Genomic DNA, 18008 nt, shown 5'->3' with positions numbered 1-18008 from the left:
TGTAAGTGCTAGAATCCACTATGAAAGGAGATGAGATATTGTAGATCTATGGAAAGGTTTAAAGTCGCTTGTAACAGCTGATAATAAAGATGATGAATGAAAGGGACAACTGCCATACATGGGCACCTTGATGAATCAGAAGGTAGAAGTTTCATTGCTTAATAATAAACTTGTCAAAGCCTGGTTGTTGTAGTAGACTGAAGAATGGGTTAGTCATCATGCATATTATAATGTACCGTGAGGTTTATCAGTAGTTGTCATTGTTTGAGGGGTGAGGGGTGGATAAAACATGGCCCACTACACGGTATGAGGCTTTACTCCTTCTTAATGAATGTTGGAAAGCAGGCCTTTCAGTTTATTTGTCTCAGTGCAGCATGTTTTGAATGATGGCCAAAACAAAGGCGGTCTGTCGCATGCATGTTTAGTTTCTGCTTATCAAGCAGGAATTGTAAAGATGAGGTTTCTGGATTTATGAAGAAGTACAGAATAAAGTAAGGCTTAAGGACAGGTTGCATTTTTACAATTTTTTAATTGTTTGTATTACTTTGTAGAGAGCTGTGCTATTGGAACTCCCTTACCTTATGTTCCCACTCAGAAGGTGTGACCATCAAAGCTGTTCCTCAGTCGTATTCTTTTAATCTTGACCTGATTTGGCATTCTATTCCTGATTCTTAATAGTATAGTTAACATATGCTTATCCATTCCACTTTGTCTCCATTCATTTTCCCTTGGTGTCCTTTGGGCTTCAGCAGCCAGTTTAAAAGTGAGATGTCTCTCAGTTTTTCCACTTCCATATCACTTGTCACTGGCATTGTGACTACATACTATGTTCTCACCTCGGCAGAACAGAAATTAAAAAAATGAACATCAGATTTACAGTAGAACATGGCGTCTGCTTGCGAATCCTTTCTGCAGGTCCCAATACTTCAAAACAAATTCTCGGAAAAGTGGCTTTCAGCAAACCCAGAGTTTGGCCCTTTTCTGTCTTGTTGTGCAGCCACGGATCTGGTTTAGATAACTTTTGGGGGTCTCCCTTCTCATGGAGGTGCAGGAGAGGGTCTTGCCTTCCTTCCAGAAAAAAGGCTTTTTTTCTTGTTTTCTGAAAGTGCTTTTAACAAATTTGTTTTGCAGTACAGTGATGTGCAAAAATATCATTCATAGACTCACCACCGGCCTTTTTATAGAATGTTTGCATATACTGTACAGGGTGACCTGGGCTGTGCTAGAAGTACTTCTGGTACTGTGGGCTGTTGAGCAACAGGGAGTATAGTTCATAGAGAAACTAAACCGTACAGACCTTTCTTCTGCTTCCCCATATGATTACAGCTTTGTGTGCTCTTATTAAGGGATGCCCATTATAACTGCACCCTTTTGGATAGGCATTTAGAGAGAGCTAACATTGTACAGTTGTAAAATACGTAGGAAAAAATGCTTGAAACAGTCATGCTAGCTTAATATCTAGGCAGCTGTTGCCAGCAGTTTGAAGAACTAAATTGCCTAACAATAATGCTCTCTTTCTCATGTTAGGAGCTTTTTTTGCCCTGCAGCTTGAGATGTGATGTACAGATCTTGCATTGGTTGCAATGTAGACAACTCTAGTCCCCACAATAGCTGACATACATAATACTGTCTACTTGGAATGTTGACCAGTGCTCTGACTATGGTAGTTTTCATGTGATGACTGACATCTTTTTTAGCTATACTGGTCAGCTGAGTGAAGTCACTTAGAGATTGGCTATGATAATGAAGAGAAGGTGTAGTTTTTGTGGGGTGGACACTGTAGCAGTAAATCAATACGTTGGGTTTAAGTGTCAGCTGAGCTGCTGTTCCAGTCACTTTTCCAAAGGTTTCTTCATTCTTGCAAAAGCTAATGCTGTTCTCGTACCATGTTTGGGCCTGATGCAGGTGGCACGCGCTCCTATGAAAGCAGCATTGCTATGCACCTTTTCTAGTTCCTTGAGGTCAAAAACCTCTGCAAGGACAAGTCTGCTTGTGGTAGAAGAAAAAAATAATATAACTGAATGCAACTTAACAAGTCAAGACAGTGAAAACATTAGAGAGCTGAGTGGTAAAATTATGGTCTGTATACAAGACAGGAGGCTAGGTAGGTACTGGTCCCCAGCAATGTAAGGGATTTGGAAGGAAGGCAGTGTGACCTGTCATCAATGACGTACTGTTAAGGAGAGTATATCACAACTGACCCCTTCTTTGGGGGGGAGGGTCAACAAAAGGCAGTATTGTGGATCAGGTACTTCCACAGGGTTTGCTTGGTGACCCATTCTTTCTTTGAAGGAAACAAATAGTTTAACTTTCTTTCTGAAAGGATGAGGTCAACCAGTGTAGTATCTGAGCTTGACTGCGCATCCAGATTGTGTAACAGGCATTCTTTTGATATTTTTATAGGCTAGAAAACTGACAGGTGAAGTAACTATTTCAAATAATCAGACAAGGTTACCTTTGGTTTAAATGGGAAAGTATTGTATAAAGGAAGGAGTTTCTTTGTAGAATACTAGCTAAGGAACCTTGAAGAATAGTGTTTGTAGCTCTGCAGTATTAACTTTTTGTTTAGGAAATGGAGTGCTTGTGATTGGAGAAGTTTCAGGATGTGAATCTGCTGCAAGTTTCACTTAGTGCTGTAAGGCACAAAACTAATAATAAATATGAAGAAAAGTGAACAGCCACAAGTCATTGGGAACATTTACCAAGAAGTAAATATTTCTGCCTACCGTTGCAGTGCTGGTTTGGTTCTTAACAGTGAGACCGAAACTGCTAATTTTATGAATAAGTATTATGTTCATCCCCTCTTTGCAGCTAAGAATCTGGTGTGGTCTCCAGGTCATATGTGTATTTTTTCTTTCTCCATTCTGATTGTGTTTGCTAGCCTGAGTTTTACACTGAGAATATTCACTTGCCATGTCACCATTGCTTCAAGAAGCTGTAAATACCAGTAACTGCAGTGAGTGCACATCTGTCCTACTGCAGTTACTGTGTGCAACATTGTGTTGCGATTTAAAGCTTGTGATTTTACACCTTTACCTGTTGTAACAGGTTTAGCATCTTGTTCTTTGTGCACAATGTGTCATGTTATATCAGAGGTTGTTTTAAAATGCATAGGGATCAAATTCAAGGTGTAGAGTTCTATTACGTAGCACCATTGTAGGATTCTGCCATGTAAGTCATACACGTACACGTATCTGTGTGTTAGAAAACAAGTCAGTAAACAACAGGGGTTGACTGAGTGCCTTTGAGTTACCTGCAAAAAATGCCATTGGAAGGGGAAGAGACATTGATAACAGATGCACATTAGTATGCAGTTTTTAATTTCTGTGTTTTATTGCAGTTCTTCTGGAGTAAAATCTGACACCTCCCCAAAGGGATCCCGCCAGACAAATGTAAATGCCCCAAGATCTCCTAAGCATGGCCCATCTTCAAGAGGTAAAGTTTGAAGCACTACAGTAGTTCTGTTGAATGCATATAATAACAGAACCATGTCCTTCATTAATGTTTGCATGCATTGGTTTGTAGATGAAACCAGCCCCCCTAAGGCCCCCTGGTTGTTCCCTAGCAAGAAGAAGAAGAATAAGTCACCTAACAGAGCATTCGGTGTTCGCCTCGAGGACTGCCAGCCAGCTGTCAGCAATAAGGTATTTAGTTTACTACATTTCTGTCTTCAAAACTGTATTTGCTTCAGACAAGATTAACTGACTGTATCTGTGGTTATAAATTATCTACAGGTGTTTGTTTGATAGTAGTACCTTGGCTCTGTTGTGTGCGTGTGTTGTGTGTGCATTTGTTCTTTCTACAGAACAGCAAAAAATGTGTTTGAGTTTAATATTGTGTGTGTGGTGCAGACTGTAATTCAGAATCCCAAAAAATCTCCTTGAGAGGTATTTTCCATTTAATCATCGTTAGTCAAATTCATTAGATATTAGGTAAACTGTGCACATGTTTCAGAAGCATTGTAACATACCACCTACATACATACCTCTCAACTGTCCCTGATTTTGACTCAAATTTTAGCTCTGTCCCTCTTAATCCCTCCTAAAACTGATGACATTTGGAGGAAAGGTGGTGAATTACACTTAGTAAATAGTGACAATAATTAAGAGTTGTAGACTTCTTTAATTTCAAAATATGTAAATTAATTCACATTCTGTTATTCTATCAATGTCTCAAGTTAATAGTGCTAATATTTTAAAAGTGTCCCTGATTTTCTCTGGATTTCACCTTGATTCTGTTGACATTTGTTCCTGACTGGTTGAGAGCTATGCATACATACTATGCAACTCTCAGCAAGGTAGTTTACTTATTGTGCTGTTAGACTATACTTTGGACACCTTTTGTGACTAAATGTTTTTTTCCTCAATGTACTTCTGGGACCACAGGGTAATGCTGGTATTTACTCTGTTTTCATCCTCCCTCGTTTGGACTATCATAACAAAAAAGTAATGACTGACTCCACCCAGATAAGGCAGAAAATGTGGTTTCTGTTTGCAACAGAGTGTAGCAATTCAGCATTGCCTTAGTAATCTGTATTCACAACCCATCTCATTCTGTCACCATGGTGTCATCATGTGACAAATATTATGATTGTTTCTTCCAGCCTCCCATTTTGCATCCATTGCAGGTTTCTGAAGCTAACCTCTACAGTTGCTCTTTTTGCTGTGGTCTGCTTTGGTGGGACACACTGCACAGGGCAGTGTATGCAGACCCTTTCTATTCATAGCATGTTATGACTTAATGTTGCACAACATTTTAGCTGGAAGACTCTGGTGTTGCTCCTTCATTCAGAGCATGTTTGAAAGCACAGTTATGTGCAGCTACTTTGTGGTAGTCCAGTTGTCTTTTGAACAGCTGATAACTCTGTCTGAATACTGCCAATGACACCAGTTCACAAGAGTGATAGTGTTAAGACAAGTAAGGTAAATGCCATATGATTCACCTGTCAGCTGTTCACAGTCACACATGGTATCCCATTGAATACATCAGTAAGTGAGGAATTTTCTCACGTTTGTACACATGTATAGTGGGTGCATACATGTTTTTGTGTGTGTGTGTATGTGTGTGTGTATACTTACTTTTGTTTTACTAAGCAATATGAAAGCAAAACCAAACAATATAATATGAAATTAAGTGGGGGGCTTTGCCCCCCACAGTCCCCATTGTGGGGGGGGTGCCGCTCACACCCCCCTAACTATATATTCTAACTCCAGGGTCACACAACAGTGGGGAAGGGGACATATTCCATTTACTTGCCAATAATACTTGTCAGTCAAATGAAGTGTTGGGCAAATGAAGTGTCGGTCAAATGAAATTTCAGTCATTTGGTCTCGGGCAAATGGGTGCCAGTCAATTGGAAGTTAGGGCAAATTAAGTAGACCTATATATATCTATGTATATATATATATATATATATATATATATATATATATATATTCTATATTTATATACATGTATATGTACATGTGTGTGTGTGTTTCTATATCTCTGTATACATGTGTGTGTATATGCTTGTATGGGTTCCATTGGTTTGGTCAACATCTGTTTAATTGACCTAATTTGTTGAATATACAGATGGTCGACAAGTATGACAGATCGACAGTCCCCGGGTAGGGCAATATTCCCTTTCCTCAGGGAATATGCAATCTCAGAGTTAGTATATATAGTTAGCAGGGAGTGTGGGGAGCACAGCCTGTCCACATAGGGGATGTAGGGGCTTTCCATTTTCGAGGTAATATGGATTACCTTTCGGATGTTAACATTTGTATTTGTCAACCAAGTGAAAGGTAAACTATCTGTGTGTGTGTGTGTGTTACGTACAGACACAGACACACACGGACACACATAGAGATAGATATGTATGTGTGCATATGTTTCCCCCAAGCCTCTTTGCCCAAATTTTTTTCCCAGTCAGACTTTCCTGATAATCAGATGTAATACATTTTAATTATTATTTTTTATTGTTTGTATAGGTTTACAAGCACACACTCGTGTGTGTGTGTGTGTGTGTGTGTGTGTGTGTGTGTGTGTGTGTGTATATGAATGTTAAAAAAAAAACACTTTTCATAGGTTCATAGATTAGTACTAGGCTAACTACCTTGTGGGTCATCTTGAAGCCTAGCCAGTTACCGTTTGTGAGAATCAAACCCTGCATCTTTTGTCTGTAAGGTAAACTCCTTAACCATTATGCCAACCTCCTAACCACCTTTTCACCTGAACTCAGTACAGTAAACCTATTCTAGCAAAAATGCAGAGCATCAGAATATTGAAAAAAAATAGTTTTGCAGAGGGCAAGCCCAGTTGCACCTCTGTACTAACCGAGAGACTGCATAGCGGTGGAGTAACAAAAACATCCTAATCCCCACTGTTGCTCAGTCTGGCTGTTAGACCCACGCGCACACACCCACGTGCACAAACATACTCGCATGCACGCACACACACACACACACACACACACACACTTCAACAAAACAGGAGACAGCTAAATGTAATTCACTCCCATCTTGAAATGTTAAGTTTGACCAATTTAGTAACGTCTACATTTATGTAAATATGGTTATGGTAAATCTCTTCAAGTCTCCTTTCATTGATGAGGCACTTCTGTAAATTTCATGAATCACAAAATAAAAATACTGCCTCAGGAGACGTGAGGGTCAGGCACTCTCATACTCCCTATCCCTAGCAGGGTGCTTTGTCGTGTAATTACCTTAATAAATATAATCACCTCAGAAGTTGTGACCTCCGGGGGAGCAAATCCTAGATTTCTTTATAACTACCTTAACTTACCTGTCATTCTTCTATAATTTTTTTTTTTTTTAAGCTAAAGTTTAAAGCTCTATAACTGGCTATGTATTTCTTATTTCTGCCAACTTTAGTTTCTTTTAGCCTTTTTTGGGGGTCTGATTGTATGTTAATTATTATTCACAAATATATATATATTTACCATAATGTATTGTTGTTATATTTTTTTTTTTTTTTTTTTTTTTTCTCTTTCTCTCGAAATGGATGGATAAATGGATATAGTCCAGCTAGTCAACAAATGTAAAATAAAAAATAAAATGGGCAAGGTCATGGAAGTGTCCCATTGATGAAACTGCAGAAAGTTATAAACGTGCATATATATATATATATATATATATATATATATATATATATATATATATTGCAATGAAAAAGTATTTGCCCCCCTCTTGATTTCTTATTTTTTGCATGTTTGTTACACTTAAATGTTTCAGCTCATCAAACAAATTTAAATATTAGATAAATATTAGACAAAGATAACCCAAGCAAACACAAAATGAAGTTTTTAAGTGATGATTTTATTTATTAAGGAAAAAAAAATATCCAAACCTACATGGCCCTGTGTGAAAAAGCAATTGCCCCCTTGTTAAATCATGAAGTAACTGTGGTTAGTCACATTTTTGGGAAAGCTGAGTTCAATTTCACTACCCACACCCAGGCCTGATTACTCCCAGACCTGTTGAATGAAGGGATCACTTAAATAGAACCTGTCAGACAAAGTGAAGTAGCCCAAAAGATCCCAAAAAGGAAGACATCATGCCGCGATCTAAAGAAATTCTGGAACAGATGAGAAACAAATAATTGACATCTATCAGTCTGGAAAAGGTTACAAAGCCATTTCTAAAGCTTTGGGACTCCAATGAACCATGGTGAGAGCCATTATCCACAAAGTGGTGAACCTTCCCAGGAGTGGCCGGCCTACAAAAATTAAGAGCACAGTAACGACATCCAAGAGGTCACAAAAGAACCCAAACAACATCTAACGAACTGCAGGTCTCACTTGCCTCAGTTAAGGTCAGTGTTCATGACTCAACCATAAGAAAGAGACTGGGCAAAAATGGCATGCATAGCCGAGTTCCAAGGCAAAAACACTGCTGACCAAAAAGAACATAAAGGTTCATCTCACTTTTGCCCAAAAACATCTTGATGATCCCCAAGACTTCTGGGAAAATATTCTGTGGACTGGCGAATCAAAAGTTGAACTTTTTGGGAGGTGTGTGTCCTGTTACATCTGGCATAAAAGTAACACAGCATTTCTGAAAAAGAACATCATGCCAACAGTCAAACATGGTGGTGGTAATGTGATGGTCTGGGGCTGCTTTGCTGCTTCTGGACCTGGATGACTTGCTGTGATTGATGGAACCATAAATTCTGCTGTCTACCAAAAAATCCTGAAGGCGAATGTCTGGCCATAAGTTCATGACCTCAAGCTGAAGCGCAATTGGGTTCTGCAGTAGGACACTGATCCAAAACACACCAGCAAGTCCACCTCTGAATGGTTTAAAACAAAAAAATGAGGTTTTTGGAGTGGCCTAGTCAAAGTCCAGCTTGTATCCTGTTGAGATGCTGTGGCATGACCTTAAAAAGGTGTTTCATGCTTGGAAACCCTCCAATATGGCTGAATTAAAACAATTCTGCAAAGAAGAGTGTGCCAAAATTCCTCAACAGCGATGTGAAAGACTTATTGCCAGTTATCGCAAACGCTTGATTGCAGTTGTTGCTGCTAAGGGTGGCACAACCAGTTATTAGGTTTAGGGGGCAATTACCTTTTCACATATGGCCATGTAGGTTTGGATAGTTTTTTTTTTCCCTTAATAAATAAAATAAAATACAACACTTAAAAACTGCATTTTATGTTTACTTGGGTTATCGTTGTGTAATATTTACATTTGTTTGATGATCTGAAACATTTAAGTGTGACAAACATGCAAAAACATAAGAAATCAGGAAAGGGGCAAATACATTTTCATTGCACTTTGTGTGTGTGTGTATATATATATATATATATATATATATATATATATATATATATATATATGTGTGTGTGTGTGTGTGTAAAATACAGATATAGACATGCCTATATTCACGTATGGCAAGAAGCAGAACTGTGTTAACTCTGGCCATCTTTGCAGAAAGAATTTCTGTTTACAATGTTTTTAAGGTAAATACATTCTCATCCATGTAATGGTGGGCTGAATTTCCAAGCAGCAGTTTTATAGTGTACCTTCAGTCATTTATGGGTGAGTTGATGTACTGGCATGTAATTTAATCACACTATTGAATTTTACAGCATTCAGTATTGAGGTTAATGTTTGTAAATCTATTGGAAACAGATTTAACTTCATACTGATTAGGTTGGTATAATGGTAGAGTTTAATTTACAGATACAAGATACAGGGTTTGATTCTCACCTTTGGAAGCATGGTTAGCCTTAAAATGTCCTACTTGGATCATTAGTTCAGTAATTGCTTATGAACCTATGAAGAAGGTTACACACAAATACAATTTTTTTTCTTCTTTATTCCTAACATTATGGCATGAAGTCTTTGAATCCTGCAATTACAAATAATTGTCCTGCTTACTGCTTTTCTGCCTAATACACACACTGTTAACATGGTTTGAAATGTATATCTCTGTTAGGCAATGTTACCTTGCACTATAGTGACTAGTTGAGAGCCTGGTTAAAACAGAAATAACCTGCAAGTCTTTGATGCAGAGTGACTGGTGAATAAGCATCCTGATCATGTCCTACTGTGATGGCAGCTTTAGTAAAATGAAAGGTAATAAAAATAAGGAGCGGATAGTAAGTAGTGCCTTGTGAGGAGAAAAATCACTATGTATTAGTTTGTGTAGCATTCTTTGTATAGATTTTTTTTTCCTGTTCAGTCAGTACTTTGAAGTGCTTGTCAGTACATCACTTATTTGAGTCTTTATTTGCAAGTTAAGAGAAGATTGATATTTATTTCTTTTTACAAGTCACTGGTTTGTGCAGATTCCTTTATGTAAATGGTTTCTGCACATGCATTAGTCTTGTTCTCTTTTGCAGTAAACAATAACAGTAAAAGACACCACTGGCTGTCCCTCGGAGAATTGAAATGGTTACAACCACCACATCACCTAGGTTTTTCTCAGCTGACTACAACACATGGAGTTCTCTGTAATCCAGAAAATTGTCCAGCCCTTAACAACTTAATACAACACTACTCCCCAACAGAATGTTACACTATAGAGAAAAATCACTGATCACTATAACCAAATCATTTAATACTGCAGATGTTTCTGTGTATTCAAATAGTGTAACTGTGGAGCCGCATCCCACTGAAATCCATTCAGAATGCAGACTTATTTAAAACGCAACTAAAACTTTACCTATCAGATCAATGGATCTGCTCATGTGCATCTCTAGGATAAGTGTTACTATGGACTCCAGCTTGCCATATTGCCAAATCATTTCTTCTTTCGGAATCCTGTACCCCACAACCAGCCTTCACCTATTCCTGAGTAGTTTTACTAGCATCGCCCAGCTGTATTCATTCTTTTCGATGCTGTTCATCCCCACATCTGTACTTCAACTGTAAACCTTATTATACCCATATTTAAAATTGTCTCTGAACCTGCTTTACACTCCACCTCTTAACTATAATTTCAGCATTTTCTGCCCTACCTGAGCTGCTTTACTACTAGTTCTGCTTATAAGGTAGAATGATTTTTGGTCCGAGTTTCAGCAAGCATTTTAAACAACAGAATAGGTTAGCACAGAAAAATATTAATAAACTATAAACATAAAATAGAGCATGAGCTATACCACCTGTCCAGGTCATACTACTATGAATTGAAACTGTTTTTGACATTTTGTAAGAAATATAAACAAGAAACATCTTCTGGTTATTTGTCCCAACTGCTACAAAACTGAAACTGAACTAATGCTGAAATCATACTATCACTGCTGTAAGTAGGTGAACTTAACCTAATTACTGACTTGCAAAAAAGGCATTTAACAGACATTTACAGTGCATTCAAGGATGTGTGTAGGAAAGTGTTACTGCTTAAGGAAAGAAGTAATAAAAAGTTAAAAATATTCATTTACGTAGTCCAGGGAGTAGTTTCAATCCCAGAGTCTATAAAAGTCAATTTCAACTGTTATTAAATATCACGTAACTCCTTTGCCATTTCACAATTTTTACTTTTATACTAGTCTCACAGATCCCATTAACTACCTAGTTGGGCAACAGAAACGAACTAACTGAAAATTATAAACTAGTGTGTGTGTGTGTGTGTGTGTGTTTTGTAGGGAGGGGTAGGCACTCTGGCAACATAGGTTGCTTTCCCTTGCTGTTTAAATAAGTAGCCATTCGCAAATAGTAATGTTCTTTCAGGCAGCAAAAAAGGTGTGTGTGTTTGTGTCTGTCTGTGTTGGAGTAATTGACATGTGAATGGTCTTATTTAGATTAAAAAAACTGTGTATACCCTGAATACAGTTTTGGATCTTAAAGGAGACGACATGATGTTGGGGTACACAGGAGGAAAAAGAGGGAAGGGCTGCCAGTGGTGATTTTATTATCAACTTTGCTTTTTAACATGCCATATGTGCAGGATTTCACTGGATGACTTTGGTTAGCTTCAGTGAAACTTTTACCCAAGCTTTGATTTTTTAGTCCGTCAGTGTTCTGCAGTGACGTTCTATGCTTTGTGAAGCAGCAGTATTCATTTAATTCACTGTGTTAAATAATACATTTGTTTTTTATGTTCTATCTGTAGATCCTTCTTAAAAATGACCACTTGGTCTGACGTATTTAGAACGAGAACGTTCGTGAGCATGTTGTAATAGCCAGTGGTGATTTGTTATGGCATTTTTGTTGCATTGAATACTTCATATAGAAGTCTTAATCTTGCTTTTACATTTCAGTCATCTTTTTCTGCATCATTGGTATTCTGGGGCCCTCAAAGATAAGAGACATTGAAAGACACAGACCTTTCATAAATGGGGATACAAGATAAAAGAAAAAAACTTTTATAGCTCGTTATTTAGATTGCATTTAAGAGAAGTATGATCACTTTTTAAAACAGAATATGTAACAAGTGTGTTTGTACATTTTTTGAGGACTGAAGACATGGAAAAGGATGAATAAGAGTAGGAAGTGGAGTGATGTTGTTCATGTAGAGGGACACTTTTTGTGTATGTTCTCACAATGTGAAATAATAATCTCTCTCTTATTTCCTAGTTCATCCCTCTCATTGTTGAGACATGCTGTAAGTTGGTGGAAGAAAAAGGGCTGGAGTACACTGGCATTTACCGGGTCCCTGGAAACAATGCTGTTGTCTCTACCATGCAAGATCAGCTGAGTAAAGGAGTGATGGAGATTGACACTTCAGAAGAGGCATGTGATGTTTGGTTTTCTTTATGGATCTGTGAAGCTAGTACTTGGAGTTGCACAAGTCCATAGTTGCAGGACAATATTCTATAACCTGAGGGACTTGGTTCTCTAAAAAAACATTTCATTGTGATATACTTTTTATACTTTTGATGTCTTTTTCCTAAGTCCATCCTTGCCAGTAATACATTTGTATATGAGCACATATCAGTATGTTCATAGGTTCATAGGTGTGTACTAGGCTAATGACCCTGGGGCCTTTGCAAGCCTAGCCCATAGGATTACCCTGGCATCGTGCCACCCGACCTTAGTTCCCAGTGCCTCTGTTGAGTAGAGCCACTGGAGTGATCCCCGTGGTGAATTTTCTATTTCCCATCCACTCATCAAGATTTCTCTTGAAGAGGGCCAGTGAGTTGCTCTGTTTGACATGTATGGGAAGTCTATTCCATAGCATGGGCAGTCTCTGGGTTATGAACATGTAACTTCAACACGTTCTGTTGATTGTGGTAATGAGGTCAAGGTCTCTGGAGCATGTTGGTCAGAGGGATTGGGATTTCTTTAGATGTAGCATTTCTAACAGAGTTGGGTCAGACATGGCTTTGTAAGTCAAGCAGAGATCGCCTCTAAGTAGGCAATATGAGACAGAGAATAGTTGGAGATTTTTAGTCTGTCCATGTAGGACAAATGTTTAAGGCCTAGGATCCTCTTTGTGAGGTACTTTTGTGGCCTCTTCAGTTGTTGCAGGTGTTTAGTGAGGTACATGCCAAATGGGGCATTGTACTAAATGATTGGCCTAATGAGGGAAGAGTAGAGGGAGACAATGACCTCTTTCTTCCTGGATGCAAAACCCTTAGTAATGAGATGTGCCACATAGAAGGACTTTCTGACCACAGTGGCAATGTGGTGGTCAAATGAGAGGTTGTTTTCAACCTGTGTTCTCAGATCTGTTATAATGCTTTCTGTGTTCAGTGGATTACCATTGATGTGGTAATTCATGGAAACTGTTTTTTTCCCAAGGGGGTGACTACACTTTTTTTGGCATTGAGCTTAAGGCCATAGTTCTGACACCAGTCATTGGTCTCAGTGAGGCCTTTCTGTAGGATGTCAACATCACTCGGGGAGTTAATAATAGCTCCCAACTTGCAATTGTCTGTGACTTTGTCAGCTAGAGTCCCTTTGTGTTGGCCTGGACTTCAGAGAAGTAGATACCAAACAGGAGAGGATCCAGGGCCAAACCCTGTGGGACTCCACTTGGTGTCAGCTACTTTCACACTGTGGGTTCTACCTGTGAGCCAGTTTGCAACCCACCTAGTGATGTAGGGTTTGATGCCTAGCTTGGTGAGTTTTTCTCTGATTCCTGAGGTGGGGAATGGTATCAAAGGCCTTGGCCAGACAGATCAAGGTAGGTTGTATGAACCACCTTGTCTTCATCCACAGCTCTGGTGACTGACTCAATGAAGTTGACCAAGTTGAGCAGGCATGATCTACACTTCACATAACCAAACTGTGTGGGATCCATAATTTAGAAATTCCCTTATATCCTTGTTTATTAGGTCCATGATGATGCGTTCCATAGCTTTGCATATCAGACTCATCAGGCTAATAGGCCGATAGTTCCCAGGGACTGTAGTTGCTCCTCCTTTTTAGAGAGGGATGACTGTAGCAGTGCGCCATTTGGTAGGGACAAAGCCTGAGGTGAGGCTGTGATTGAACAGGGCACACATATGAGGTGCCAGTTCACTCTGTAGTTCATGTAGAACACAGCCAGAGATATTGTCAGGTCCCATAGAAACTGTATTCTTGGCCTTGGACGGTGCTGTTTTAACCTGGGCAGCAGTAATACTGGGTGCCTGGAAATCTACTGGTATTGTGACTGGTCCCATGGGGGGGTAAAGTTGGCACTGAATCTGTCAGCCAGTAGTATATTGGTAATATCTGTTGGCTAGGTATAGGAGGTACCATTGTGCAGTAGCTCAGAGCAAATCTGGATGTTGTCGTGGAGATTCTTTACATAACTGTAGAAGGAGTTGTGGTTTTCTTTACTATCTGCCGCAATTCTGTTTTCATAACTAGCTTTAGAGGATTTGATGAGGGAGCGCAACTTTTTGTTGAGGCTGATAAGGGAGTTTTTCCAGTCTTGGAACTTCACCTTATTTTGCATCAGTTTCCTCCTTCTGTTGTAGAGTTTGTTAATGTCAGAGGGCTACCAGATTGACTTCCTTTTTTTGGAGTAGAACATCTTGGTTCTGTTGGGTATGGCGGGATCCATGCATTTGTGTACGTGTAAGTACAGTTCATTGGTTTGTATGATTCGGCAGTCATGCAACTGATCTCCATTTACATGGGTGCCGTGAAGTTACGACCTCTGTTTTTAGGAGCCCAAAATTAGCTTTGGAGAATTTTTCATAGTGGTTACCTTTGCGGGGTGAGGGGGATAGGGCAGTGGGAGAAATTTGGAGTTCCAAGGTGATTAGTTTGTGGTCGGATCTAACCAGGGAGGAGTTGGCTATTGGTGTAGAGCAACGGTCGCCCATGTTAGTAATGACCAGTTCAAGGATGTTGCTACCTCTAGTGGGGATAAGAATGAGCTGGTCCAGGACATTGGAATTAATGAATTCCAGGAAACATTGGGCAAGTGTATTGGTACACGAGTAGTTTTCCCAGTTAATGGAGGGGTAGTTGAAGCTGCCCAGTATGAGTGTGTTAGGTTGGACCCTAATATTCTCCAGGATGCTTAGGAACATGGAGTGTGAGCCTTGGGGCATGGTTGGGGACATATAGCAGGCTACGACCCAAATCACTGTCTTACCCAATGTTAGCTGCACCTGAAGTATCTCAGATGAGTTATGTTGGGCCACTAGTCTGGAGGTGTGTGCATTCTTTATGAATATGGAAACACCACCACCTTTGGAGCTTCGGTCCAAGTTCTGGGGCTGAAAGGTGTAGAGTGAGTTATAGCCTGGTAGTGCAGAGGTGCTTTCTGCTGCCTTGAACCAGTGTTACAGCACAAATGTCGATGTTCTCCATTTTAAGAATTGTTTTGAGCAAGTGCATTTTGAGATTTAGACTAATAGCGTTGAGCAGCATGATTCTCAGATTGCATTTGTTTGTAGCTGTTATGGTGGTAATTTGGTCTTTGGAACACCGCCTAAAAAAGGCACTGTAGGGGTGGCAAGACCCTAGGCCAGTTTCCAGAAGCCCAGCGGTGACAGATGTAGACCATCTGTGGCAAAGCATCGAGGTCTGTCAATCATGTCATTCCAGGTAGACAGATACTGGATCCCCTTAGAATGACACCAGAAACTTAGCCAGTTGTTGAAATCAATAATTTTCTGATTGTACTGTGGTGTCATTCTGGGTGATGGTAGGATGCTGTTCAGGGCTAGGGTCATACCCGCCTGGGCTAGAAAATCCGAGAGCACCTCCATGTCTCTTTTCATGTAGTCCAGGGAGGTATGTCTCATGTCATTCACACCCACATGTGCAATGACAGTGTCGTATTTGTAGCTGTTGTTGAGGGACATGAGTGCGTGCATTATGTGGCGGATCCTGGTGCCTGACAGGCAGCTGACTGTTACTTTCTCCTTATTCAAATGCTCTTTGGTAGATTAAATATATAATGTTCACACTCTAACAGAAATTATGTGTATATATGCCTACGTATATACATGCAGAGTGTCCGTTACATGTCATGTTTGTACTAGATATTGTCTTTTGTCACAACTAGCTCTTGGGTCTATTTGTACCTTTTTAATATTTATTTTTATATGGAATCAGGAAAAAATACAGTGTACTTGTACAAACATTATTTTACTTGCAGACCAACAGTCACCTAAAAAGACTCCAAGGCCCAAAACTGAGTACACAGAACAGATTTTAGTACATCTATTCAGTGCTTTTGTCACAGATAAAATGCAATTTAATCAGAGTGACTATTTCAGCTAAGCAGCCTTTTTATGTTTATTCCGACTAAATTGCATTAAAAGCCAACCACTAGGAAATGAATGAGAATGACATATGCAGAATTAAATAGAAGTTCTTAAAAATATGCTCAAAGATGAAACATGCATGTAATGAATCTTAAAACAATGACCTTTATTTTAAAACTAATAAATAACAGGCAAATGATATGCACCTAGATGGAGCTGGCACTCCAATTCCTTTTTTTCCAGGATGGACTCTGTCTCTACCCCTTCCATTATCTTCAGTGGATTCAGTAACCAAGAAGTCATTTTTTTCTGATGTCCATGCATCTGTGTAAAGGTTTTTGTGCAAAGCAGTTTCTTTTGATAGTATAAATGCGTTCACAGATGTGCAGCAACAGTAGTCTAGTGGATTTCCCCACATAGCCTCACAGTCGGTACGAAAAGCTAGACATGCTAATATTATAGAGTTACAGATGTATTTCTTTGTACTTTTAAAAATCTTGTTACACCTAGTAAGACCTAGTTCAGGACCATCTGGAATTAACTTAACAGGGTTTGAAAAAACAACCTGTATATACACTGTGCTATTTACTTGCCTCTTCCTTGGGGCTACAGTATCTAAAATGTTTTAAAAACATTATACAGTTCTTCAAACATTTCAGATATTGAAGACGAAACACCTACCAAAAAGTCTTGTTTGCAGTTTATAAGAATATTAAATTTATTTGGTGCCATAAAGAGAAATTAGAAACCAAGGTGTGTCTATACTTAACCTGTAGCTGTGTATTGATTGCTAAAATGATACATATGTAATGACAGTGACCCCCAATGATGGGTAAGTCAGTCACTGGTATCTTCCACACTACCTGTTACAATTCAGGACCTTTTTCTGGAAGCTTCTCTGTTTCTGTTAGTTGGCACAGTGAGGCAGTAGTTAGTGCTACTGTCTTAAAGCACTTGATACTGCAGTTCCAGACTGCAATGAGCCTTCTGTGCAAAGACTACATGACTTCCCACTACTGGTCTGGTTTTTCACTGCATAATTTGTGCCCATAGGTGAGCAGTATGATAAAGAAGTGTCCCACAGAGGACTGGCATCCCATCCAGTATTAGTTCTCTACTTTATACCAGATAAGTGCTAGGTTAGGCTCCTGCTTCCTAACGACTCTCAGGATAAAACCAGCATTAGAAAATAGATGTGAACATAGTTTCTGTCAGAGAAGCTAGATTGCCTACTGTTAAGATGTTCAGTGTGAACTAAAGGGCAATAGAACTTTAGCTCTCAGGAGAGATCCAAGATGTAATTGGGAATGTTTCACTCTAATTTCTCCAAGTCTTTTGGGTTTTGAATAACATAATGGGAATGGACCCCATTTCTAGGTCAGGGTATAATTAAAGTTCATGAAGTCAGTATTGTTTCAGTCTTTGATAGCCAAAAATGCCTTTCTCAGCATCCTGAATCTGACTAGAATTGACGACTCCTGAAGTTCATATGGAGTTACATGTATTGGTAGCATATCTAAGTATAATTGCAGGCTCGTTTTTATTAGACCCCTTTGCTGCTACTTCTGTTGGAACTGTCTGGGTATCCTCCTTCCACATTGCGCTCTGTTTCTTCCACATTTTTAATGGACTTTGTAATTCAGCATGTAAGCAGTGCACTATCCAGGACTGCCATAATTAACCTTTACATTTTGGTTTCATTTCACTTCTCCTTAACCATTCCTGTGTCAAATTGTGATCAACATGAGGTTATTCCAAGAAATATCTGTATTTGCCACAATGTTATGCCTTTTCACATTCCTTTCCTTCTCATCTGATCCCTTTCCTTATAATCTTTCATTTTTTTTTTTTTTTTTGCACCTTCAATTGCTGCCTGATTTTTATCTGCCTTTGGTTTAATTTCCAT

The 18008-nt window shown here is 39.1% G+C and overlaps 1 protein-coding gene across 2 annotated transcripts in view; it reads left to right on the top strand.

Moving 5' to 3' along the window:
• Window positions 1-18008, top strand: part of ARHGAP23 (Rho GTPase activating protein 23) — a 1842805-nt gene that overhangs the window by 1742376 nt on the left and 82421 nt on the right. For both annotated transcript variants that reach the window (XM_044055365.1, XM_044055363.1), the window contains 3 exons: window positions 3341-3435; window positions 3526-3644; window positions 12024-12179. In XM_044055365.1, coding sequence (XP_043911300.1) covers window positions 3341-3435; window positions 3526-3644; window positions 12024-12179 — 370 coding nt within the window. The remainder of the gene's footprint in view (window positions 1-3340; window positions 3436-3525; window positions 3645-12023; window positions 12180-18008) is intronic.

Source organism: Protopterus annectens, chromosome 13.part0 (assembly GCF_019279795.1).
Source record: "Protopterus annectens isolate FY-2018-M chromosome 13.part0, PAN1.0, whole genome shotgun sequence".
NCBI lineage: Eukaryota > Metazoa > Chordata > Ceratodontiformes > Protopteridae > Protopterus > Protopterus annectens.
The sequence above is the reverse complement of the archived record's forward strand: the minus strand, read 5'-3'. Positions and strand labels throughout refer to the sequence as shown.